The sequence below is a fragment of the Eulemur rufifrons genome, chromosome 8 (genome assembly GCF_041146395.1).
Source record: "Eulemur rufifrons isolate Redbay chromosome 8, OSU_ERuf_1, whole genome shotgun sequence".
NCBI classification, from domain to species: Eukaryota; Metazoa; Chordata; class Mammalia; order Primates; family Lemuridae; genus Eulemur; species Eulemur rufifrons.
Genome location: NC_090990.1, coordinates 123,093,219 through 123,120,962, shown reverse-complemented (window position 1 = coordinate 123,120,962; position 27,744 = coordinate 123,093,219). Strand labels below are relative to the sequence as shown.

General features: G+C 37.1%; 1 protein-coding gene across 1 annotated transcript; it reads left to right on the top strand.

Moving 5' to 3' along the window:
• Positions 1–12,049: 12,049 nt before the first annotated feature.
• On the top strand, positions 12,050–27,181 carry LOC138390405 (flavin-containing monooxygenase 5-like). Its single transcript, XM_069479255.1, has 8 exons — positions 12,050–12,184; positions 14,815–15,003; positions 15,867–16,029; positions 18,999–19,141; positions 19,982–20,181; positions 23,861–24,210; positions 25,647–25,719; positions 26,824–27,181. The coding sequence occupies exons 1-8, from the start codon at positions 12,050–12,052 to the stop codon at positions 27,179–27,181; spliced, it is 1,611 nt and encodes a 536-aa protein (XP_069335356.1).
• Positions 27,182–27,744: the final 563 nt, after the last annotated feature.

Below are 27,744 nucleotides of genomic sequence, written 5' to 3'. Positions count from 1 at the left end.
CAAAGATCTAGACTCTGACAGTCTTGGGTTTTTAATGAGGTTTCCACCATTTACTAATTATGTAACTTTGAAGACCTTGGGCACATTATTTAATCTTTCTTTATCTGTAAAATGGAGATAGTAGTACCCACTTCCAGAGTTCTTGTGAGGTCTAAATGAGATGCCAAATGTAGGGAAAACATTCGGTATCTCATTCTGACCTGACAAAGTGTCTAGAACATAGTAAGTGTCTTAGAAACAGTACATATTGTTTTATTAGTGATATAGATCTGTAGTATCTTGATAATTTAATAAAAATGTTGATATTTAAATTCCTTCCCAAGGGATATGATTTAATAAATATAGAGTGAAGCCTAGACATTCACCATTTATTTATTTTAACTTCCCAAGTGATTCTGTGCTCAACCAGGTTTCTATGCTCAACCAAAATAGATAAACTTGTAACTAATAAAGCTATATTTGTAGCTTGTGTTGTATTTTTGAAAATGTCTTTGTGTAGAGCTTTTTATTTAAACCATATCATAATTCTGTAATGTTGGTATTCATATTCCTACTTTACAGGTTAATAAAAGAGTCAATTGCTCAATTTTTCACAAGTGATAGCAACAAACACAGAACTGAATAATTCTTCCAACAAGCAGTCCAGTACTTTTTCTACCCACAATGCTTCTAACTGCTTCATTTGGATATTTGCTTTCTGTTGAAACATTAATAGATGGGTTAAGCTGTCTTTAAGGTAAGGCACATAGTAGGCCTATCAATAATTTATAAATTATAATAAATTTTATAGTCAAAATACAGGTGTGTGTGTAAATTGCTTATTTAGGATATAATTAAAAAATTAGCTTCCAGTATTCACTTTAGAAGCTCTCAAAGAAAATGATGTGTTGATTTTAGACACCTTAACTTCTCCATATTCCACAAAACCTTCATATCCTTAGTTCAGAGATATTTTACCTTCTCTGTTCTTAATTAATTACAATAATCACATTACTGATCAAATAGGCTCACTGGTTTTAATTAACTAAAGAAACATTGGCAATGATTTTAAAAGGCTTTTAAGATTTAATGCAAAGTTATTAAGGTTATAATGTCACAATTCATTATCATGAAATAGAAGGAAATATTTATATAAGCTACAATCTAATTTTTTATCATTTATGAAGCAAAACTTGAGTCAGTACCTTAGAGAACATGAATACAGGAATTTGGAGTGGACTCAATTCTTAGAACCTCTCCCATAATTAGATGTACCACAAGGCATTTCAGAAGTTTCTGCTTCTAGCTAAGGAAGCCGGCCAAGGTAAGATGATGGAACAAGACAGCTTGAGGATTTTCCATTGACTTCACCACCCTTATTAGCATTTTCATTCACTGTGTGTTTTCAAACATTGGACTTCTAAGCTATTGCTTCACTGTATGTCTGATACCAACTGAGTAGCCCACTCAGTTAAGTCTGAAGACAACCTAGGTCAAAACTCTGCCTACTTCTCCCTTTTGTTTCTGTTTTAAACCTGTTAATACCCATTTTATTTCAGGCGGCTCCTTATCTGTGGAGTGGGATGTACAGTCCCCCAAATAAGTAATCTACGTCTTTTTTTATTTGTTTTGGGAAATGGTCAAGGATAATGAAAATAACACAGTCACTAGGATTTAAGAAAGCTTGCCTGGGTCTCATAGTTGAGATCCCTGATCCACAGCTCCTATGCTCATCCTTCCATAGTCCTGGAAGTCCCGATGGGCTCCTGCTCCCCCGAAGAAGGTTGGAGTTCATCGAGGCACACTGTCCTTATCTGAGTACACTTTAGCAATTTTACATATTCATCATTTATCAGTACTGATGGAATAAATAGTCAAAAAATAGTTTTGATTACCTACTATGTGTTAGCATTTTCCTAGACATTACAAGGGAGGAAAAACTGCTCTCCAATGCCTTGATCTTACTTCAGGTTCTTTTTTGATGGCTTAATTTCATCTCCTTTGGGGTTCCTAAGATTTTTGTATGTTCAGTAGAGACAAAACCCTTTAGCATTTTTGGATCTCATAGCCCTTAAAGAAAGACGAATGCTTTGAATGCTGTCCCCAGAAAAGTGCACATTCGCATGGACGTAACCTTTGCATTCAATGTCGGGGCTGCATGGACTTCCAAAGCCCATCCCTAACACCTTCAAGAGCCATGCGTTCCATTTTCCAACGAATATGAAATTTCCTTCTACAATAGAAATTCTGATTTGTAGCCAGGCATATGACTGATGAAAGATTACAAGTTCTAATCTCTCTTACAGTTAGATGTGGACCTATAATGAATACTGGTTAGTGATTTTTGAGCAAAATGGATGGGTACCAATTCTGTGATGTCTATTTGCCCGTTACCCACTTTTCAGTGGCTTGATGGCAACTGAAACAACCCCTGGGGACCAGATATGAAGCCCCTGTATTAGAAATGATAAAGCTGCCCCATCTTTCCTAAATGGCCTATTTATAGACTTTTAAATGAAAGGTAAATAAACTGATGTCTTGTTAAATCAACCCAGCCTATATGCTAGCTCACTGGGCAAGCATATACCTCCTATTGAGGGGATAGATAAGTTCAGAAAAATCATCAGATTTATGAAAAGTTACTGAAAACTTAAAAAAGAGAACCATTCTGAAAGTCAGAACCAAAAATTTATACCCTTTAATGATTATTTTAGTTACCCAATAAATTAAAATATACATGGTTGACAACGTATAATTAAAAAAATTTTTTTAATGAAAAAGAACATAATATCTATGAATCTAGAGAAAACAGTGATGAAAAGAAAAAGATACAAAATTAAGGATAGTTGCACCAATAAACTCATAGTTACTTAATTTAAAATAGCAATGGAAGCAGCGAACAACAGATTATATATATAGAAAATCAATTAGTGAATTTGAATCCATATTTGAACAATTATCACTTAAATTTGAGGCACTAGATAGTGTTATTTTTAAGTCAGAATAGAAACTGTGAGAGAAAACAGTAAAAGATCACTGATATTCAATATACATATAATGAGAATCTCAGAAGAAGAGAATAAAAGAGATGAAACAGAAATAATTACAAACTAAGTAACAAAGTATAATTTCCTGAGCTAAAGAAAAATTTAAGCCTACGAAATAAAAGTGCTCAGGGGTTGGGTGAGACTTCTAGAACGCCTGTATTCAAAGCTCAGCAAATCCTCTCCCCAGTGAAACAACAGTTTAACTGATGAAAAATATAAAACACAACCATTTAAAGTCTCTGGAAATTGACTTAAGCTCATACAGCGAATCTAATAAGCATTTATTTAAGATAATCTGCTAAATCTTAGTAAGATTCTGTGTTACGTGAGCCCAAACCGGTTTCCCTGCCACTCCCAGCACCATGCTCTGGAAACTGTATTCTGGATGGGTGTGATAGATCTCCCTTTCCCTCTGTCTCCCAGTTGTATGGCTGTGGCTTCACCTCAGGAGGGACAGGACACTTGTATCTCTCACCTCTTCCCCACTGTCCCCAGCTCTCTGTCATGGTAGAGGTGAGAAAACTGGGGCCGTCTTCCTCTCCCTACCTCCCACTGGCAGGGCGGAGGCTGCACTCCAGGTGCAGCAAGCAAAGAAACTAGGACCCCTATCATCTCCTTCACAGCTTCTTCTCATTGGGCAGGGATTCCATGCCAGGAGGGCAAGCCAAGAATGGGGGTATCATCCCCCCACAACTTCAGCTTGTACGATGGTGGTATATTCTGGGAGAAACAGGCCACCACCTTACCTTTGTCCCCACCTCCAATGCAATCCCACAGAGTTTCTTCCCAGGAGAAGAGACAAGACAGGAGGACAGGCAGCTCCACGAAAATATTGAGTGAGCTAATCTTATTGGGAATAGGCTATGGAGGAATTTATAGAATAATTAAGAGAAGGCTAACAGCTCTGTGAAACTAGTTGCAAAAAAATGAAATGGCACAACATGCAGAAGTTTGACAGAAAGAAATAGAGAAAGAGACAGCTAAAAATGTCCGTGCTAAGATTATATTCATCTCTGGGGGATATGGAAGGCTGTGCATGCACTAGGCTGCACCTAGAAGCAACTAGAGTGAGCACTTCAGAGCTCCTTTCAGTTATTAATAAAATAGAATTTAAGACAAAAATGTTGCTACAGACAAAGAGGGACATTTTATAATGATAAAGGGGTCTATTTATCAGGAAGATATAACAATTATAAAATATATGTACTTAACAGCAGAGCCTCAAAATACATTAAGCAAAAACTGATAGAATTTAAGAGAGAAATAGAAAAGTTAACAGTAATAGTTGGAGACATCAATACACCACTGTCAACAGTGAACAAAACAACTAGCGAGTAAATCAGCAAAGATATATAAGACTTCAACAACACCATTAATTAACTATACATAACTGACATCTATAGAACATGCTACTCAACAGGAGACTACATGATCTTCTCAAGCACAGAGGGAATAGTCTCTGGTATAGATTATATGCTAAGCCCTAAAATAAGTATGAACAAATTTAAAATAATTAAAATCATACAAAATGTGTTCTCAGGCCACAACAGAATTAAATTAGAAATCAACAACAAATAGAAATTTGGGGAATTTACAAACACCTGGAAATTAAATAATATACTCCTAAATAACCAGTGGGTCAAAGAAGAAATGTTATGTTCCAGGCCAATAAGAGTGTATCTTCGTGTCTTGGGTAGGGCAATAATTTCTTAGATATGACACCACTAGCATAAGCAATAAAAGAAAAAAATCTGAAAATTGGACTCAATAAAAATTTAAAATCTTTGCACTTTAATAGGTAAGTGTGTTAGTTGTGTTCACTAAAAAAACAAAAAAGACAACGTCAAGAAATTAAAAAGAAATCCACATAGAGGTGCATACTTATCAAAAATGCTTGCCCATGTGCACCAACGCATGTACAGAAGAATAATTATAGCAGCACTATTCATAGGAGCCACAAACTGAAAACAATTCAAACAGTTGATTGTATAAGCATGTGGCATATTGATACATTGGAACTGAACAGTAGTAACAAGGAATTAACTATAGTTTCATACCTCTACACATAATTTTGAATGAAATAAGCCACATATAAAATAAAGCATACTAATTAATTAATTGCATTTATTAAAAGTTCAAACTAATCTATAGTTGTAGAGATTAAGGTGTGGTCACAGTCAGAGAAAAAGAAGAGGGTAGTGACTGAGAGGGGCATGAAAGGAGCTTCTACCATCTGGACATATTTTATTCCTTGACGCCTGGAGGATGTTTGCTTTGTGATCATTCATTGTACTATACATGTATATTTTCAGCACTCTTTTGTATGGGTGTTACTTCAATTAAAACAAAACTTATTTTAAAGTATTAATATATATTAACCATTAAATTGCAAAACAAAAGAACAATAAATTCAGGATACACTAATGCTATGTATTAATAAACTAATTAATGTATTAAACTACTTAGTAAATAGTGAAACAATTCAAACGTCCCCACTTGATTTTTCTAAACACAGTCTCAAATAGCACTCAAATGGCATTAACAATTCTTTTAAGAGATGATGATATGAAAGAATTGTAATTTATTTTTTTAAATCTAGTGTGAAAATCTCAATAAAATTCCAACAAACACCAAGATATGGGAGGGGAAGGTGCAAAGAAGTGTAATTGTGCTGACAGACTCTTCCTGCCTAGTTGAAGAGATCACTCAAGAATTACAGATGATTTTTTTTATTTTTATTACTTCAAAATGTTAAAGGGTACAAATGTTTTAGTTTACATGGATCGTTTTTGTAATGCTTGAGTCCTGGCTATAGATGTGCCTGTCACCCAAATAGTGTTCATAGTACCCATTATGTAGGTTTTTTTCCTCCTCTCCTCCTCCTCTCTCCCCACTGGTTGATTTCCACTGAAAAGCTATCTTCTTTTTCAGAATTTATGATGTATGTATATAAAATTAATATGTTATGCTTTGAAGACAGTCTCAATAAATACCACTAAATTGAAATCATTCATGCAATATTTTTTGAAAATTACATAAGTACAACTAGAAATTAAGAGCAAAAGTAAATCAAAAGAGGACAAAATATAATTTTTAAAAAGGTCTGGAAAACAATTCAAGTCAAAGGAGAAAAATCTTAACTGCAATTACAGGGAATTTAAAAATACATCTTAAAAAACCCTGACCTTGGGACTTGGCCAAATTAGTAATTAGAGAAACACTTATAATCACAGAAAAGAATAAAGCATAATAAAATATATAATACAAATAAAAACTCAAAAGTTAGAAAACAAGAAATCTAATAGAAGGAAAGAATAAGAAAATAAATAGAAATAAAAGTATGAATTAATAAAGCAATAAACCAAAAATTACAGGCATGATGAATAAATCTAAGAGCTGATTCTTCAGGGAGCATCAAGTAAAATAAAACAAACAAGACTCTACCTGGTGCTATAGCTCAAATTCGGTGTGATCTGCGTGCTCAAATTGATTGGCATTTGTCTACTGCAAGGAGTTTATATAAGAATGTAGACTGACTAAGTCACTAACCCCACGGTTGATGTTGACTAACTTTCTACTGTTGCAGGTCTCCCTTGAGGCAGTGCAGGCATTTACACCCTGGTGCAAGCTGCTGGGGATTGGTTGAATTAACTCTGCTATTGGTCTAAAATAAAATGAAGCCAATGTGCAATATACAAAATAAATATAAAAGAAAGGGACAGTTATAAACCAATAGAGATATAAAAGTTATAAGATAGTACTAGGCTAATATATAAGGCTAGATTAAAATTTTTGAAAGTCATATAAATGAATAATCTTCAAAGAAAAATAATAAATTGACATGCAAAAAATTATAAAGCCTATAAAATGAAGAGTTTAATAAATAAAAATTATCTCCAAGAAAAAAATGGGCCTCAAATGGCTGCCCAGAAAATTTGATGTTTGCCTTCAATATACAGATAAATACCATACTGTGTAAACTGTCCAAAGTATAAAGTAAATAAGAAAACTTCTTTATAACACTTAGAGTAAAGATAGCATAACTTCGACAAAGCACACCAAAAACCCTAAGCAGACAACCAATCTTAGTTTTAACAATCTAAGTGATAATTCTAAATGCAAAAACTCTAAACAAAGTTCTAAGACATAGAATACAACCCTTTTTTAATACTAATAGATTATGACCAACAAAGCTTTAATGTAGATGATACAAATAAGGTTCAAATAGGAAATCTACTAATATAATGCATCACAGCAATAGATGAAATCAGGAAACCATATTATTACCTTAATAGATTCCAAGAATGCAGTCAATAAAATCAGTATTCTTTTCTGATTAAAACACACATGCACACACATACATGCACGCACACACACAAAGGTATCTAGGAAGAGAAAAATATTTCCTTAGTGTGATTTAAAATATGTTCCTCAGATCAAGAGACAACATCATTCTCAAGAGTTGCATACAACAGAACATGTTGAGTCACCACTTCTATTGGAAATTGTTCTAAATATTTGAGACAACTCAGTCAATAAGAGGAAAAATATAGGAAAAGCTATAAGAGAGGGAGAAACTAAATTATGTTATCACTTTGATTCTTTGATTCTTGGACTGATAGGAGAATCCATGAAATATTTGGAATTAATGAGGGTTTAGCAAATGACTGAAATTACATGTGTGTATGAACTATTAAAAGTATAATATATATAGTTTTCTATTAATATATAATATATAAATAAATAAAATATATGTAACTATTAACTATGTGATATACCAGCAATAAGTTAGAAAGTATAGCAGAAAAATTAAAATTGCCAATAATAAGATATGTAACTAGAAAACAACAATAAAAATTGTGAGCCAACGTGAAGAAAATTTTACCATAGGATACCAACAGAAGTGAATAAATGGAGAGCTTCCATGTCATAAAGGTGTCAATTATCCCATCATTAATTGATACATTTAATAAAATTTTATTTCTTGGAACTGTGAAAATGATTCGCAATTTCATCTATAAGAATAAATGTGATAGAAAAGTCAAGAAAATATTGAAAAAGAAGAATTATAATTACAGGCTATACAAGGAAATATCAAAAAATCCTTAATAGCAACAATATATAGTGTGGTTTTGATATCTGAATGTAAAGAAGTATTAGTGGAGGAGAAGATGACAATCTACAAGACAAACACATAAGTATTGAGAATACTGTAAGGCAGTATTTAGGGAAAGATGGCTTGTTTAATAAAACAGGCAGACACACATGGTGACCTGTTGAAATAAGGGAGCATGTTAGAGTATGACCCAACACCACTTGGCAAAATTGAACTCTGAAAACATCAAAGAGTTCAATAAAAACATAAAGCCATAAGAAGAACTAATATAGATGAATAATTTTATAAGCTTAATATAGGACTATGAGTACAACACAATGGTAACTATAAAGTAAATTCTATTTAACTTCATAAAAATGGAAGAAAAATCTATGTAATTTTTAAATGTTAATGACAAAATGGGAGAAAATTTTTGAAAAATAAATGAGAGGAAATATGGTTTCTATTTATAATAAGAAAAGAATTCTTTAGATAAAAATAAAAAATGCAGAAATAATATTTATCAAATTCACCAAAGAAGAAATACAAATGGACTAAAAAATATATAAAAAGAGTTTAGACTCACTGGTATTCCGAGAATCAGAGATTAATAAGAAAATAGAATATTTCCTAATATAAAGTAACATTTGCTAATGTAATTAGCAAAAAGGGAAGAAAATAGTATCTTCAAACATTCTTTATTGTAATAAAAATTGCTTTACTTTTTTATTTTTTTAATTTTTTTACCCTAAATACATTCTTCAATAATTTTGCCATTTAACTTTGAAAATAGATTTTGAATATCTTTCCATGAAGATCTATTTTTAGAATGACTACATACTGTTCCATCATGTGAATATACCATAATGTATTTAAATATTTATACTGTTTTCAGAATTTTTCAGTTGCAAATAATGCTGCAATAAATGTCCATGTTTACATCTTTGCAGATTTGTAGGTGTTTATCCACAGGGAAAATTGCCGGAAGGGGAGTTTCTAGGTCAAATGGTGTGTACTTTAGAAATGTGAGGGATTTTGCCAATTGCACTTCTAAAATGCAACACCAGTTTATACTCCCAAGAACAGCGTATCAACGTGATGGCTGCTTTTCAAGAAGGGTTCTTACGTCTTTATTTATGCATGCATGCATTCAATCAACCAACCTTCCTTGCGTTGCCTTTCATGTGTCAAGTGCTCTGCCGATAACGTGGTGAGGGGAGCAGACATGAACCCTGCCCCCATGGAGGAAACAGTGAGTGGAGAGAGACACGTGCACCATTTTGTTTACTTTGATATATTGGTTTACTCTTTTCAAGGATGGTGTATTGAAGATCCGAAAAACTGTTCTTCAAATGCCTTTCGACTCAGCCATTGCTGTTGTAGGAATTTACCATAAAGAAACAATTGGAAATATAGAAAAAGTTATATAAGGATTGTTTTGGTCAATCTCTCTCATTTCCTATTCTAGCATTGATGATAATATTCTGTCAACTGAAATGCATTTACATTCATTATTTATCATCATAGGAGCTAAAATGTTTTCCCATACTTTCCAAGTTTCACTGTAGATCAATTCCTATCGCTATCTTAATGAAGTTCCTTTTGGGCTTCTTTATACCTGTGATTTAATTAGACTTTGTGAGACCAAAACAATTACTATGTTTAGAAGAATTTGACAACGTGCCAGTTTCTTTTTCTGAACCCCCAACTGAAAAGCCAAATGGCAAGGAAAGAAAGAGACTTGGGGAGGAGTTTTTGCAAATTAGCCATCACATAAAACTCCCCTTAGTGGGCTCCCTCGTCACAGGACAGAGCAAAGAAGAAACAAGCATCTCCTCAGGTGCTCAGCACTCTAGAGCCTGTTTCTTTACTTCGGTGCCTGGAGACTTCTAGAGCATATTTGATTTTTTCCTACTGATTCAGGTTAGTTTTGTGACCTTTATCTTCTCAAAGGCTCTGGGGCTTCACGGAATTTTTAAATTTTCATTTTATGTCATATAATTGCATGATTAGAGAAATACCCTTGGCTTCATATATGCAATCAAAATAAAAAGGCTACCTAATCAGCATGGAATATTCACAAGGGAAGGAAAAATAGACCAAGAATTCCTCAAAAAAGCAACTAATTAGCATTTCCAGTGGGGCAGCAGACAGATTGGGGACACTGGCCGCTGCAAGAATGGAGGGGGATTTGGCCCGCGGTGGTTTCACTTGGGTTTGTTTCAGGTAAGGGGATAAATGGATAGACTTGCTGGGATATAGAGTTGAAGGGGAATGGCTGGAGGAGAAGAGGATATAAGTGATCAAGGACACACCTGTATTATAAAAAACGTGAATTGTATGTGTTAAAAGCCTTTTTACTTCAATAGCCAAGAAATTCAAACACCCTGAAGAAAAGCATTTGACTAAATATTTTTGATATTCGAAAGCTGATTTTTCAAACAAATGCATATCCAAATGGAACTGTAATAACTTTGGCATTTTAAAATGAACATTGAGTATATGGGTCTATTTTTCAAATTAATTGATGCAATATTCTTTATCCATGTATATCTGTGATTTCATTTTTCTCATTAATATGGACTTATTCTGCTACTGTGTGGTTCAGAGCATTGGCTGACCCTACAATCCTGCTAAGCATCTGGAAGACCTCTGCATTAACAGGGTACTCAGGAGGGATTGCTTAAGTATTATTTTGTTGTTGTATTAGGTAAATTCATTGCTTATTCGTCTCTGGATCCATTTTCAAGTAGTAGCAACACATCGGTGGAACAGGGTTATGCTAAAAAGCCTTAAATTAAAAAAACTTACCCAGGGACTCTAGATCTCAAAGTAGTCTCATATTGTAATAAGTGCTACGATCCATTGTAACATAAACTGGTTAAAATGCAGTACAGAATTCTGTTCTATTTCTCTCTCAGTCCCGGGTAGAGAGCAAAGATACAGGGAGGCAATCACTAGATGATAAATTAAGGAGACATATCTTAAGAAAAATGTATTACCTTCTGGTTCAGCTGAGCAGTGGCAGGTGGAACATGCGCTTGCAAAGTGGATAGGATTAGGAGAGAAGTAGGGTCCTCAGAGACATTTCCCGGTAAGTGGCATTTCTGAATACCTGTTGATACAATGTAGTTAATATATTTTCTTTGCTCCATCCCTTGAATGGCTCCATCCGCCTGATCTGACTCTGATATTAATACCTGATTCTGCCTCTCTGACCCCATTTATATGCTTTACACCCTTTTCACGCCCGCTCACAAAGCTCCCCTTGCTTTTCTGCAAAAAAGTCCAGCATGTGCCTGCCCCAGAGACTCTGCTTGGAATTCACTTTCAGATACCTACATGGCTTGGTCCTTACATCCTGCTTAAATGTCCTCAGCAAGCCTTTTCCTGATCATATTATATAAAATAACAGTCTCCCTCCCGTATTTCCTATAACCTCCACCACGCTTCATTTTTTCTCCATAGTGAATATCATCATCTGGCTTTTTACTCATCTAAACAAGCAGATAGTAGCAGCAGAAGGAATTAAAAGTCAGATTGGGCAAAATCTGCATAATGAGAGGTTTTTCAGGTATGTGTGTGTATGTGTGAGTGCGTGTGTGTGTGTATGAATGTATCAGGTAGAAGGAAGCTATCAAAAAAGAAATGTAAAAATTAAGTAATATGGCCAGAAACATTTTAAGAGTCAAAACCTTTATTTAAAAAAATCTACTTAGTAATCGAAAATAAGAAATCATTCTGTAAGCTAGGACTTTCTGTCACTCTAAGAGCCTTTGAAAGGCATAAAAGCTTTGAGTAAGAGATTCCTTAAATGCATTAACTTGCAATTTTAGAAAAAAAAAACTAATGCTCTTGGATTATAGGGAAAAAAATACATGGCAATAAAAATCTGATTTTGTATTAATGCGTCCTCACACCAGGCACAATGCCTGGGAAAAGAATTGCAGTGATTGGAGCCGGGGCCAGTGGATTAGGTGCCATTAAGAGCTGTCTGGAAGAGGGACTGGAGCCCACCTGTTTTGAAAGAAGCAATGACATCGGAGGACTGTGGAGATACGAGGTAAGTTTGAAGAGTCTTATGCTTCCGTATGTATGGTGACTTTTTTTCCCCATATCTGAGAAATAGGAATGCAAGGATTACAGCACTATTTGACCCTTCAATTACCAGCATAATAGTAATTATTTTTGTGAATGCCCATACCTATGTGTTGGATCCCAATGTCTCCTTCCCAGGGAGATGTTCATTCGATCCTCCTTCCTTTTGGAGTCCAGCTTTTTGAAGGAGGAAAGTATGCTTGTTCTCTACGCTTTCTCCCCTCCCGCCGTAGTTGGACCATTGCTGCATGATGAACATCCCAGCACCTCCCGAAAACTGTTCTCGTTGCTGTTACCAACGTCGTCAAATGAAATGGACTTTCTGTTCTACATGTTCTTGCTTTATCAAGGGGATTTAAAAATGTTAAATCACAATGCCTTCCTAAATCCTTGTCCCTGGCATCTGTGATCTCACTGTCTTTTCTTTCCTGTTTTTCCTTTTCAATCTTTTTCTACCTGGCCTCTAAATGTGCCTGCTTGTGGCTTTATTCTCAGTCTTCTGGTCTTTTAACTTTTTGCAAGTTCCTGACGTCACCTCCTTATGCCCCTTTGGCTTCGGTTGCCATGTATATGTTCATACTTGATCTTTAGATCTTTACCGTCAGCGTAACCCGCTCCCAAACACACACACACACACACACACACACACACACGGGCGACTAACACTGACCGTCTCACAATCAAACTCAAAGCTCAGCAGCTTAGCACAATAACTGTTGTTTCTGGCCTGGATCATGTTAGATGTGATTAAGTGGCCCGTCTCCAACTTAAAGTTACACCCCTGGACCACAGGGGCTGCAAGTGTTCACGGAGGGGGAGAAGAGAGAAGGGGGAGGCCTACTGACTGCTAACTGCCCGGGGTAACCTAGAGGTGGGGTGGCTGCTGATTTTGCCACTCTCTGGGATGCCTCTCCAACCCCTTGTTGACTTTTCAGATCTTTCATCATCTGTGTGACCAATTCCCTGCGTTACATTCTGTCTCCAGTTAAGAGTAGTTTCCATGTTCTTGGTCAGGTCCTCACCGATAAGGACCCCTCTCCAGGAAAGCTTCTCCGTCCCCCGGCCGATGTCGAAAGTACTCTGTGCACACACCACTATTAACCTCTGCCACACTGCAGGTGATCGCTGACCTCCCACGAACCATTTGCAAAGCATTTTATGTGAATCATTTGGTCTTCACGACCACCCTGTGAGGTAGGCGAAGACTGACTTACAGATGAAGAAATAGATTCAAAGAAATGATTTGATGTCAAGTGCCTTTTTTAAGCTGTGCAATGATATATCTCAAAGGTCATATCAACATATTACAAAATACCCCATCGTGTCAACTGATTTCACTGACTCTCATATTTTAACCTATCACTTATAAAAAATGCTTACTGTATTTACAGGTTGTTCTGATCAGAAGAGGTATTTTTGTGTACAACTACCTCAGTACAACGGGTTTTATTTTAAAAAGTCCTCTCCACTTGGAAGAAGCAAATGCACCCTGTGATTCATTCTTAAAGCTGATATATTTTAGCAGGAATTAGATGTCATATTTTTTTGGCTTCACGTTTAGAATATTCATAGCACATGCGTTACTGATCCTTTACTTCACCAGTATTACATCTAAGATATAGAAAAAAAATATTAAAATTCCCAAAATTGTGTTTTATGTATACATCTATTAATGTATTTGGGACTATAATAAATGCTTCTAGGAGAAAACAACATATTTTTAGTCATGGTGTGTTTTTCTTTAACCTTAAATTACTTAGGTATCTAGCCTTAATTTTTAAAAAATCAAGAATGCCCTCTAACACACAGAACAGACATTGTATACTGGATGCACTGCTACTATAATGTGGAAAATTAAAATAATAACATACTTCACAAGACTAAATTAGGAAATGTATGTGAAAAACTCTAAAATTATGAGGTACTGTAATGTGGTAAAACACCATCTACCTATCTGTATGTATGCAGATAAATAGGTAACACACACAGAGAGAGCCTCAAAGATGGAGAGATTAAGACCAGAAAGGTATACACCAAAATACTGAAAGTGATCATCATTAATGGTATTCTTCACTGTAATTTCTTATAAAATTGTAATAAATATGTGCTGCGCTTATAATTAGAAGAAGTGCTAATTTAAAAAAAGAAGAGAAAAAAGAAAGTCTAATCTAATCATGATCTCTGTCCTTTTCTCCTGGTCACTACACACGGCCCAGGACCTCCCGGGTGTCCCTGCCCAGGACACTCCTGTCAGCCTTCAAGCCCCTGCCAAGCTCCGTGGCAAAGGGCTGCCCTCATCTTCCTCTGCTTATTTTCACTCTCTGGTGCTCTACATACATTTTCCTCTGTATATTCTTTCCATCGTCTTTTCATGTCCCTCTCTCTGTTCCCCAACAAATTATTTTTTTCTCTTTTCAACTACTTACCACATGGTATCTTCTCTCTTAGTAAAAGCAGTGGAAAATTGACTTTCTTTGAAAGAATCCAGCCCAGGAGCCCCATAATTTGATGAATCCAAGAGATGATGTAGAGAGTTCTTTTTAAACTATTATTTCTATATTTTAAAGGCAATAAGTGTCCTTTTTTTTCTTGTAGGAGACGACTGAAAGTGGCCGGGCAAGTGTCTATAAATCTGCCACCAGCAACACTTCGAAGGAGATGACAGCCTACAGTGATTTCCCTTTCCCTGACCATCTCCCCAACTACTTGCACAATTCCAGAATCATGGAGTACCTCCAGATGTACGCCCAACACTTCGACCTTATGAAGCACATTCGGTTTCTGGTAGGTGGGGCAGAGGCCGCTGAGCACCCGTGGAACCTCGTGGTAGAGCAGAGAGCCAAGCAGAGCATAGTGCAGGGAGGCCTCCCTTCCTCCCGGGGTGACCCCGACACCATGGGGTTCACTTCACAGGCAACTCCAGTGCAGTCAGCAAAAACTTTTCTTTCTCACTTCCTTCAAGAAAAAAAGCACACTGGGTTGGCTGAAATACCAGACTGGACCCTGTGTTAGTCCGTTTTGCATTGCCATAAAGGACATACCTGAGGCTGAGTAATTTATTAGTATAAAGAAAAGAGGTTTATTTGACTCGTGATTCTGCAGACTGCGCAAGAAGCATGGCACCAGCAGCTGCTTGGTGTGGGCTTCAGGGAGCCTTCGATCCGGGTGGAAGACAAAGGGGGAGCAGGGGTGTCACACGGCTAGAGAAGGAGCAAGAGAGGCGGGAGGTGGTGCCAGCCTCCTTCAAACAACCAGCTCTTGTTTGACCAATAAAGTGAGAACTCACTTATTATTGAGGGGAGGACATCAAACCATTCATGAAGGATCTGCCCCCGTGACCCAAACACCCCCCACCAGGCCCCACCCACACGCAACACTGGGGACCACATTTCAACGGGAGATTTGGAGGGGCCAAACATCCAAACGATATCAGACCCCTGAGGTTGACTCACCCCACAGCTGGGAAAGAACCAGACTCTGGCTCCCCTTAAAGAGGCCCCGGGAGGGAAATCAAGTCTAAAGGAGCGCTCTCATGAAATCCCAGAGGAGAGTAGCTATAACCAACCGAATTCGTCAAGGCCAGGAGTCCTTGGAAAGGAGGGCGACCACACAGAGCGGTCACGAGTCTGAGTCTGTCTCATTCCCAGGCGAACGTGTGCAGTGTGAAGAGGCGCGCTGACTTCTCTTGCACGGGGCAGTGGGACGTTGTGGTCGAGGCAGCAGGGAAGCAGGAATCCCATGTCTTTGATGGAGTTATGGTGTGTAGTGGCCTTTACACCCATCCCTCCTTGCCACTCCGGGACTTTCCAGGTATGTCATTCAGAATGCTAAGGCTCAGGTTTTGTGGGGTTTTATCACTGTTGCTGTTATTATTTTCTAAAAAAAGTTTATAACTCTGAAAATCATCTTATTTTAACAATAGATATTACCTTTCCTGATTGTAAAGTAATGCAGGCTCTTTGAATGTCCAAGCAAATAATATAAAATGTTATAAAATGGAAAATAATAATTACTAATATCCCATCACCACCACTTCTGGGCTATTTTAAGAGCAAAGTCCTACATTTTACCACAATTGGAAGGTTGTTTTGTGTTGGTAATAGTTTGGAGTAAATAGGAATGTCAAAGTACAGAAAATATTTTAAGATTTCGCTTTATTTCTGAATGTGTATGTGTATACATAGCATGACAAATATAGATAACTATGTGCTAGTGTCATCATGCTTCTTAAAATGGACTGCAGGGCTATTGTTTACTATTTGGAAGCTTAAGCACCCTACATATAAGGAATGGTGCAGGCATGATTTACCTGCACCAGGTAGGTAAGCTGTGTACTCAGTCTTTTTGAAGAGGACGAAACCTTAGACTGTTTGGGGGTTCTCGGAAGATGCTGGACTTCCCTCATTTCCATTGCTATGAGTGTCTCTGTTTCCCAGTGGATAAGAAGATAGAGAAGGTTAAAATTGGTCAAGAAAGGTCTATTTTTTATTTAGTTAGTTAATTAGAGATTTAAACATTCCTATATTATTTGTTCAACATTCATTGAGGAAATGTCTATTGAGCATCAACTGTGTGCCAGAGGCTCAGCGGAGAACAAAACAGACAAAACCTCTGTCCTCATGGAGTGTGGAAGTAGATGGAGAAAGGCACAAATGGGATAAATATGTTGGAGGCAATAATTATTAAAGAAAAACATTTAGCAGGGAATGGGGAGGGAGGGTTAGCAACAGGGGCTTGTATTGCAAGATTAGATAAGGTGTCCAGGCAAGGCTTCAGTAAGAAAGGGGCATTTTAGTAAACACCCGCAGGAGTTGAGACAGCGATGTAGATATATGGGGAAAGCATACTGTGCTGGAGGAACAGCATGCGCAAAGGCTCTGAGGTGGGAGTGTGCTTGACGGGTCCAGTTTGGCTGGAATAGAGGAAGGAGAATGAAGAGATGATGTCAGAAATTAAACAGGAAACCAGATCAATAGAGCCTTGAAGTCCTTTGTTCGGACTCTGACCTTGGATTCCAAATGAGATGGGAGCCATTGGGATGTTCTGAGCAGGGGTGGCTTGCTCCCATTACTTCAGCTGCTGTGTTAAGAAAGCTGGGGAGGAGGATGGTAGTGGAAGTTGGAAGACCAGTGTGGATGGTCTTCCACTAATCCAGGTGAGAGATGATGTCATGGATTGAGGTGGTAGCAGTGGAGATACAGAGAAGTTCCTGGATCCTGGATATAATTTGAAGGTAGAGATCTTGGGATCTATTGATGGATTAGATGTGAGATATGGCAAAATGAGAGGATTCAAGGATAACTCCAATGCCGTTGACCAGAGCAATGGAGTCGCCATTTCCTGGGATAGGGAAGGCTGTAGGAAGGGCAGACTCTTCATGCATGAGGGAGAGATTGAGGCGGCCACAGGGTGACAAGGCCCCAGAGATGCTCATTGAAAGTGGGACAGAATGGAATGAAATTCAAAGCTTTCAAAGGAGACAGTTAAACTTATTTTTCAAGCATTTACTATGTCATAGGAGCATATTGAGGGATGCGTATACCATTCCTATGCAGTAGATAAAATAATTTCCATTTTACACATTACAAATGTAGCTACTAGTGAAAGAGCTAAGATTCATAGGTGTGTTTGACCTTAAAGTCTCCTCCCACATTGGCTCACAGGGCAATGGGTTGATTTTTGGAATAGAAGAGAAACATTTTCTCCTGGGGAAAAGGAACAGAGGAAGGGTGGATGAAAACACACTAACTTTTAGGTGTTCAGGAACTCAGCTAAGATCCTTGTTGTTTCATACATATGAGAAAAAAAGGTTATTTTCAGGGAGTGAGAGGGATCACAGTGAGGCCAAGGAGAGGAGAAATAATTGAAATAGCTGCAGTAAGAGAATTGATAGAGAGTCCATCCTACCCACAGAATTGAACTTGGCAAAGATGGAGTTTGGAAACAATTAGATCCATGCCAGGAGTTCACTAGACAAGGATGAAAGAACTGTTTCCAAGGGAAAGCTGAAATTTTAGAGCAGATTCGGTAAGGAAAATGATGTCAAGGACTGAACTGCAGTCAGGACTGAGTAAGGCTGTCCAGTGTCACAGAAGGAGAAAAGGAAGCCCGTCTATGCAGACCTTTGTATCGTTTAAACAATGAAACACTGGAAAATCAATCAGATTTTATGGCTTTATCATACGAGGTTTTTCTTTAAGTCAGAGAAATTTTTTTAAGTAAAAATAAGTTCTTACATCCTCTCAGCTGCAGACCATGTGGTTAATGTTGGAGTGTTAATCCCCGGTAGGAGAACAGAGGGAGAGCACAGCAGGAAGGCTGCACTGGGCCCTGGAAGCAAAGGAAACAGCTAGACAAAATGCAGCTCGGGTTGGGAAAATGAGACAGGGAACTGGATCCAGAGCAGTGGTTGTAAATAACATGGATGACGGATGAGGAAGATGTATTACTTAAATAAGAGCTGAGCTCTGTGCCTTGACGGCTTGGCAGGATATAGATAAGTAAAAAGGAGGCAGAAATGAGATATCTGAGTTCCTCAGAAGCCTAGGGTTTGTTTGGACATGGAATTTGCAGCCTAGAACAAATCTGTAGGAGGTTTCATTCTGCCTGATGAGGTTGGGCAGATACACTTCATGGAAATGGCATCAACAGACCAGCAAATAAGATGTTTAAATAAGATGGCCTTTGAGTTCAGTAATAAGCTTTAGAATATGCCAGCAGTCTAAACAAATGAAATAAAATAATGAGCAAGGCCTGAGCAATTCTGTTCTTGCCCACAGGGATCAAGAAGTTCAAAGGCCAATACATCCACAGTTGGGAATACAAGAGTCCAGAGAAGTTTCGAGACAAGAAAATCATTGTGGTCGGCACTGGAAACTCTGGAGTTGATTTGGCAATTGAGCTCAGTCATGTAACCTCACAGGTTTGGCTCCTAAAATTCTCTGCCCATCACTTAAGCCTGTCCACTGCTGTGAGATGTGAGCATTGCATGAAATGTGTGTAACATGTTCCCCAGCACGCACACAATCCTGATTGTTAATTACCTCTTCACACTGTTTTCTTGGTAGATATCTTGGAAATACACAAAATACAAAAAATTGAAAATGGGATAAAAATAAAGACTTCAAACTTTCGTGACTGCCATATTGTTTCAATTTACCAAAGAGTGCAGTTTCACCAGCTCAGCCAAGGGTTTATAAAATGAACATACCCGAAAACCATTTTTCAAATTTATTGATTTTTCATTGACATGACATGACATGACACCATCTCCCAGCTCTGACCCCTTCTATATTTAGATTCTAGGGATACAATTAATGAAGTGTTCTAGATACTATGCTACTATAATTAGCAGATGAATGGGATTTTATATGTCAATTAGTTGATGTCTAATCTTCTTGCATTATTTTGTTTTCTCAAAATTTGAAACTTAAAAGATTGTAGACAGCAAACACTGCTTTGGAGAAAGTTCAAAGAGCTAGTTGGCAAGATCCAGAGGGAGGCTTGGGTAGATCTCTGGACCTATATGCAATGTGTGTGGTGTGTCTGTGTGTTTGAGTGGGTGTATCTATGTATGACTGTATCTGTCGGTCGACCTGAATTTGAGAAGAAGGAATACTTCAGGCTAAAAAGTTAGGAGAGTTTTTATCCATTTCTCTTCCTGAGACAAATAAGAGATATCTGAAAAGCTGAGAAAAGCATCGTACGAAAGGAAATATATTGTGAGGCAGGTTATTTCTAATATATTTACATTCTCTTCTAGGTATTTCTCAGCACAAGACACGGTGCGTGGATTTGGAACCGGGTCTGGGATGATGGGATGCCCATGGACACTGTCCTCTTTACTCGCTTTAACTCCATCATCAACAAATTTTACCCTACATTCTTAATGAACAGATGGGCAGAGAATAAATTAAATGCTCGCTTTAACCATGAAGTTTACGGTTTGCAATCTCAACACAGGTATGTTTTAGAATTTTTTAAAAATAATTTTGCCTCTGTCTTTTGGAGTCAGCAGGTCAGACTTGAAAGGTAGAGTGGTTTAGAGTCCATGTTTACCACCTTAAAAGTAGACTTCAGCTATCTTAAGAGAATGCAAATTATTGTTTGCTTTCTCATGCTTCTTTGGACCATTCTACTCACTTACCTTAGAGGAAAGAAATCAAGTTGCAGAATTATGATGGCAGCTTCATCTGTCTCCATCCTTCATGTTCTCAGGCTACTATTCACTTCCTCAGATTTTGATGGAGTGGACAAGCAGCAGATGATGTATTATGTCATAAAAATCAAACATTTTCCCAGGCCAAAAGAAACAATCAGGAATCTGTTAATATAAAACACTGATAAGGGAGACTTGGGAGAGAGGGAATCCTTTGAAATGCAATACATGCTTTCTTTGCCTTGAATAGAACTCTGGATTTAGACAACTATGATTTGAATCCTGACTTCACCACTTACTATCTATGTGATATAATTAAATTTACTTAAGTATTTGTGCCTCTTTTTCCTTATATTAAAATGAGATAACATTAGCACCAACTTAGAGAATTGTTTTGATCATTAACTAGGAAAAAATATATATAGTTTATACTAGCATCTAATGCATATCAAATGCTCAGTAAGTTTGTGTTGTTTTGTATTATTAATTTTATAACTGTATTAAAACTATACTTATGGAACTTTAATTTATGGAGGTGACTGAGTGGCAACATAGAGAGGTCAATGCCATTGAAAAAATTTACATTTACTTATATTTCCGGAGAAAAGGGGGCATGCCACATCACACAAGGTCATAGGAGGAGCCCCAGGATTGGTCAGGCAGAAGCAAGAGCAAGATGGAGAAGTCAAAGAATCAGCAGTAAGGATGGGGAAACAGGAAGGAGACAATTTCGAGAAGGGAACCGTCAAGCATTAAGTGTGGTAAAGCAATAAATATCGTCTGAACACCTTTTGTGTGTTCCTTATACAAGTAGGCAGTATGTGAGTTAAAAGAATGAACCCATCCACTTCCATGCCCCAAAACTCAAAAAAAAAAAAAAAAAAAAAAAAAGCTAAGACTCATCAGGAAATTTGCTGAAAATAAATGAGGAAAGATTACTCAACTTTTCTACAAAAACAGTTTTTGTATATATCTGAAATGCAGAGTGGTCTATTTCTGGACCTCAAAAAATATATTATGGAGCCATAAAAAAAATCTTCTGCAAAAGATAGTGAAGATGATAAAGGTAGACTGAAGGTCTGCTGCATGAAGACACAATAGAAATCTGCAGATATGCTGGGGGTGAGGAAAGAGGCAGGAATAAGCATGATGTATTTAAGGAAGAGCAAGAAGCCCAATGTAGCTAAAGTATTAAGGGAAAAAAAGTGGTAGGAAGTAAGAGAGGAAGGCAGGGGCAGATCACATAGGGCTTTATAGGACTAGGGCATGGTGGAGATTTGGGTTTTTATTTTCAGTGATATAGAAAAACATTAGGGAATATTTTATATTTTAAAAGGATCATTCAGGCTGCTGAGTAGAGGAGAAAATATAAGGAGTCAAGGATGGCAGCAAGGAGATCACTAATGGTGTTAAATTAAATAATGCTGATATATATATATATCATATATATGTTCTCAAAATAAAATGGAAATAAAAATATGATCTGATTTTACTGTTCCAATATAAATACATTGTCAATTAATTTTCAAAAACTTTCCAAAGAATTGTTTAAAAGAAGCTAGATATTAATGTATCACTGGTATAAGCTTTTATGCCACATTTCAAAATCTTCCCTTTGCATATAATAAGCATTAATAAATATTACCATTCGGATAAATACAGAATGTTTATTTGGTAAAAATTTATAAAAAGTACTGAGGCTGTACAAGTTTGCATTCTCACCAACAGTGTAGAAGAGTTCCCTTTTCTCCACATCTTTGCCAGCATTTGTTATTTTTTGTCTTTTTGATAACAGCCATCCTAACTGGGGTGAGATGATACCTCATTGTGCTTTTGATTTGCATTTCCCTGATGATTAGTGATGTTGAACATTGTTCCTTATATTTGTTGGCCATTTGTATGTCTTCTTTTGAGAAATGTCTGTTCAGACCATTTGCATAGTTTTTAAATGGATTGTTTATTTTTTTGCTATTGAGATGTTTGAGTTCCTTATATATTCTGGATATTAGTCCCCTGTCAGATGAGTAGTTTGCAAATATTTTCTCCCATTCTGTAGGTTGTTGATTATTTACTTTTCTGTACAGAAGCTTTTCAGTTTGATATAATCTCATTTGTTTAGTTTTGCTTTTGTTGTCTGTGCTTTTGAAGTCTCATTCATAAAATCTTTCCCCAGACCAATGTCCTGAAGCATTTCTCCTATGTTTTTTTCCTAGTAGCTTTATCATTCTGTGTCTTACATTTAGGTCTTTAGTCCATTTTAAGTTGATTTTTGTATAGGATGAGAGGTGGGGGTCTACTTTCATTTTTCTGCATGTGGATATCCAGTTTCCCAGCATCATTTATTGAGGATACTGTCCTTTCCCCAATGAGTCTTTTTGGCACCTTTTTCAAAAATCAGTTGGCTTTAAACATGTGGATTAATTTCTAGGTTCTGTATTCTGTTCCACTGGTCTATGTTTCTGTTTTTATGCCAGTAACTTGCTGCTTTGGTTACTACACCTTTGTATAATAATATATTTTGAGGTCTGGTAGTGTGATATCTCCAACTTTGTTCTTTTGCTCAAGATTGCTCTGGCTATTCAGGGTCTCAAAAAACTAAAAATAGAACTAACACATGATTCAGCAATTCCACTACTGGGAATTTATTCAAAGGAAAGGAAATCAGTATATCAGAAAGACATCTGCACCCCCATGTTTATTGCAGCACTATTCAAAATAGCCAAGGTACGGAATCAACCCAAGTGTCCAACAACAGATGAATGGATAAAGAAACTGTAGTATATTTACACTATGGAATACTACCCAGCCATAAAAAAGAATGAAACTCCATCATTTGCAGCAATGTGAATGGAACTGGAGAATGTTAAGTGAAATAAACCAGGAAGAGAAAGTTAAACACCACAGGTTCTGACTCACGTGTGGAAGCTAAAAAAAAGGCTGATCTCATAGAATTAAAAAGTAGAACAGAGGATACTAGTGGCTGGGAAATGTAGTGAGAAGGGAGAGGGAGGGATAGATTTGTTAAAGGATACAAAATTACAACTAGATAGAAAGGACAAGTTCTAGCATTCTAAACCACTACAGTATAAGGACAGTTAACTATATTACATAGTTTCAAATAGCTAGGAGGAGGATATTGAATGTTCCCAACACAAAGATGTGATAGGTGTTTGAGAAGGTAATTACCCTGATCTGATCACCATACATTATATGTGTTGAAACACCACTATGTACCCCATAAATACATACAATTATTATTTTTCGATTAAGAAAATATAATTTAAAAAAACCAAAGCTTTAGTACCCCTGTAATATTCTGAAATTAAAAAAAATAAAAATGAATAACTAAAAAAAAGAATTGAGGAAAAGAAATCTTTTGTCAAACCAAAAAATACGTTTTTTTCTTTAAGCATTTTCTTAGCTCAATGCCTTTCCAAAAAGACTTGTTATTAATTTTCCTGAACTTCAAATTTTATTCTTCAGATTTGTGAGCTATCACGCTACTTTCAGTGATGATCTGCCCAATCACATAATTTCTGGAAGAGTTCTGGTAAAACCGAATGTGAGAGAGTTGACTGAGACATCAGCCATCTTTGAAGATGACACAGAAGAGGACATTGATGTCATCATCTTTGCCACAGGCTACACTTTCTTTCTCCCATTCTTGGAGGATGACTCGAAAATCCTGGACAGCCAGTACTCCATGTTTAAATTTGTATTCCCTCCTCAGCTGGAGAAGCCAACTCTAGCTTTTATTGGCATCCTGAAACCAGTGGGAGCCACCATTCCCACTTCAGAACTCCAGAGCCGATGGGCTGTCCGTGTATTCAAAGGTATGTTCTGACCTTATATGAATATTTAGAAAAGGTAGCCATCAGGTGGTGTGATTTAAGAGGCATTGCAAAGGTCTCCTGTGGCAAAACATCTCTGAAGTTGAAACCTCTACAATGTCTGAAATCCTGCCATTTGAGATTTGTTTCTTCCTTGTTTCATAGTTATTTATTTACTATTTAGGATTTCTGTATGAAAATGAAAAATAGAAAACTACTATCTTAAGTTATCATCAAATAACAACTTACTGGCAAATAATTCTTTAGAGCACTACAGAGATGTATAGTATAGGAAGTGAAAGCAGTTGGAGAAAGGAGATCCCAACCTGAAGTATGGGAGAGAGATAACACTTGTACTACCTCCCAGTGTTGCCATCCTCATCCTGGAATGAGCTAAAATCAAAGGGAGTATTTTTCCTCAAGTGTTCATTCAAAACATAAAGAGGACAAGCAGGTAAATATGGCAGTCACTGAGCAACTGGAATAGCTGTACAGCACATTTAAGGGCTTTATAATCAAATTATTAAAAAGTTAAAACTCAGGTCCACCATGTACTGGCTGCATAATCTTGACATGCTACTTGACCTCCACAATTTCCTCATTTGTAAAAATGGGGAGACTTATATCTACGTTACAGGGTGGTAAGAATTAACAATTAAGCACCTTGACTTTAGTAGGCATTTAGTGACTACTAATAGAATGAATGGAGATTAACCACTGTTGTAATCCTTTATTAATTGTTTTTTATTTTACTATTATTGTAAGCTCAAGAATGAACCGGTAAAGAAAGATTCAAAATCTACCTTTATGAAATAATTCCAACATGTAATAATTCTGCTCTTTTATCTCCTTCTCTATCAAAAATTCCATATTTTCCTGGAACATTCTGTTTCTCAAAATATAGGATGTCATCTGTCTTAGGAATGAAGGAGAACTGCAGGAGAAAGCCTTTTATGGGTTAAGATGGGAAATTAGGAATAAATCTCTGTTTAATGAAAACCATCAGGAGACATTGAGTCCCCATTAATGCTACCATCTATGTTTGTAAACCAAGTCATAACATAAACGAATAAGCATGACTCACTATTGAAAGGAGAGCCAGAGTGAACAGTCTGTTAATAAGACCACAGACACACTAATTTGTGACTTGTCAGTTGGGTGAGACTCCCTTTGGTTCCCTCTTCTTCATGGGTGCTGAGGTCTGCTAATCAAGATGTGGACCCCTCAGGTATGTGACAAGGACATGTGTCTGCATCTGGCGAGCATGTACACCTGAGCAAACAATGAGTGGAGGGCATTCTAGAGCAGCTCCAGGATCCATCTCCTCCACACCTGTGCTACCTGCTCATGCTGTTCTCTGCCAGATTGAACCTATTTCCTCCCGAAACCCCATCTTCTCAATAAGAAAGCCACATTCAAATCTGGAATTTCTTTCCTAGGAGTGAACAAACTACCTTCAGTGAGTGGCAGGTTGGCTGACATAAGAAAGAAGAGAGCAAAGCTTGAAAAAGAGTAAGAAACTTTTTTGTTGTTGAAAGTCAATTGAAAGTGTTTAGGCAGAGCTGTTTGCCTACTAAGTATCCTTTGCATTTTTCCCATCATAAAATCTGGGTCAATTTTTTATATGAGTTCTCAAATTATCAACTTTTATATTTCCTCTTAACCAAGCATAATATTATATTTGGAATGTTTTAGGGGTGAAATGGAAACAGAATGATCCACCGTGGAAACTTCAGAATTTTTTTAAAGTCCATGGAACAGCTGATACAGCATACAATTTCAAATTTATGATGGCCTTAGAGATTTAAGGCATTTGAAAACTTAAGATGAAATGAAGGATAGTTTCATTCCTTTAAGGAGTTGGAAAGACACACAGAAACAAGTTGGCAAATCACTACAGAATTCGAATAAAATTCTGATGTGAGGTCAGAAGCTTATAGATTGTGCCAAATCTTCTAAACAGAAAATTATTCTCAACCACAGGAGTCAGGAATGTAATTTATTTCTAGTCAACAAATATCTGTTGAGAATCTATAAAGTGAATGTCACAGCATGTTCCCTAAGATCAAAGGGCTGACATCCTAAGAACAGTCAGTTATCCAAGTAACACTGGTTTAAGGTGAGCCAGGAATTGCATTTCAGTAATACTTAAAATCAAATTACTGTCACACATACCTGAAAAACTGGCCTGTACAATTCATATAGCATAGTTCTCACCACTGATTTACCAAGAGGAGATCATACTCTGAAGGAGAACCAAGTGCATGGCAAAAATATGGAATTTAGGAAAGGGAAAAAATATTATTGATATGAAAAAAATCTTCTGAAACCCACCTATTACTATCCAAAATCCCTTCCAAAGATTTGAGGGGCAAAAATACACCTGCATGAATATTTTGTTTAAAACCACTGAGACTTGGGGAGATGAAAACAAGGAAACTCATGTCATCTCTTACTTTTTGGGGAAATCATCAATGGCTTAGTTGCTATTAATCTTTTTCCCTATAGATGATCCCCTCACACAAGTTCTACCCAATGTTTGGAGGAAACTGTGCTTGCAGGGATGGAAGTCATCATCTGGCTGGGGGTTTCTGATTTTTGCTTTTCTGGTTTCAGACTACTGAATAATCCTCTTGACACACTCAGGGTGCGATATGTGGATTACATGGATGAAATCGCCTCTGAAATAGGAGTGAAGCCCAACCTGCTCTCACTCTTCCTGTGGGATCCAAAGCTGGCCATGGAAATTTTCTTTGGGCCGTGCACACCGTACCAGTACCGCCTCCAGGGGCCGGGGAAGTGGGCGGGGGCCCGGGAAGCCATCATGACCCAGAGAGGGCGGATCGTCAAGCCCCTGAGGACTCGCATTGTCACCTGCAACCAGCGTCCACTTTCCGTGCTGTTTTGGCTTAGAAGTGTCTGTGCAGCCGCCTTTGTTTTCTTTGTTATCACTTTGGTCATTGTTAAAGGATAATCCTCCTATGTTCCTCGTGATATTAGGGGCCAACAGTGGCACACAGTAATTAGGAGGCTGGGTACACGCAAGTGTTTTCCCTCAATTCAGACTAGACCAGCGCAGTGAATTGTCTAATATTAATAATTCCAAAATTTCTGACACATGAATGAATGAATACTTTGGCAAAACTGAAGATTTTTTTAACAGAGATTTCAAATGAAGTGGTTTGTATAAAAATTTACTTTGGGAGTGCACATGTAGTTTCTAGAACATGACAAATGTTCTCTGTTACACCGGGTATTCCTAGGCCTCTCTTTATAGTAAACACACAATTTGTCAGCTACTTGCAATCAACAAATTCATGGTTTTGCATCAAAGCAAAGACTAAGAGAAAGTATCTCTTCAAATGATCTAGAAAAAGTTAACGTGAAAAATGTCGTCAGAAATCCTTTTCATGAGGGCCACATTCTATGAATTGTGGGTATTGAGGTAACAGGCTGTTTCCAGCATCTTTGAGATTTTGTTAGGGTATGGGCGGTGGCATGGAGAGAAAAAGAGGGAATAAGAGAAGTCAGGAACTA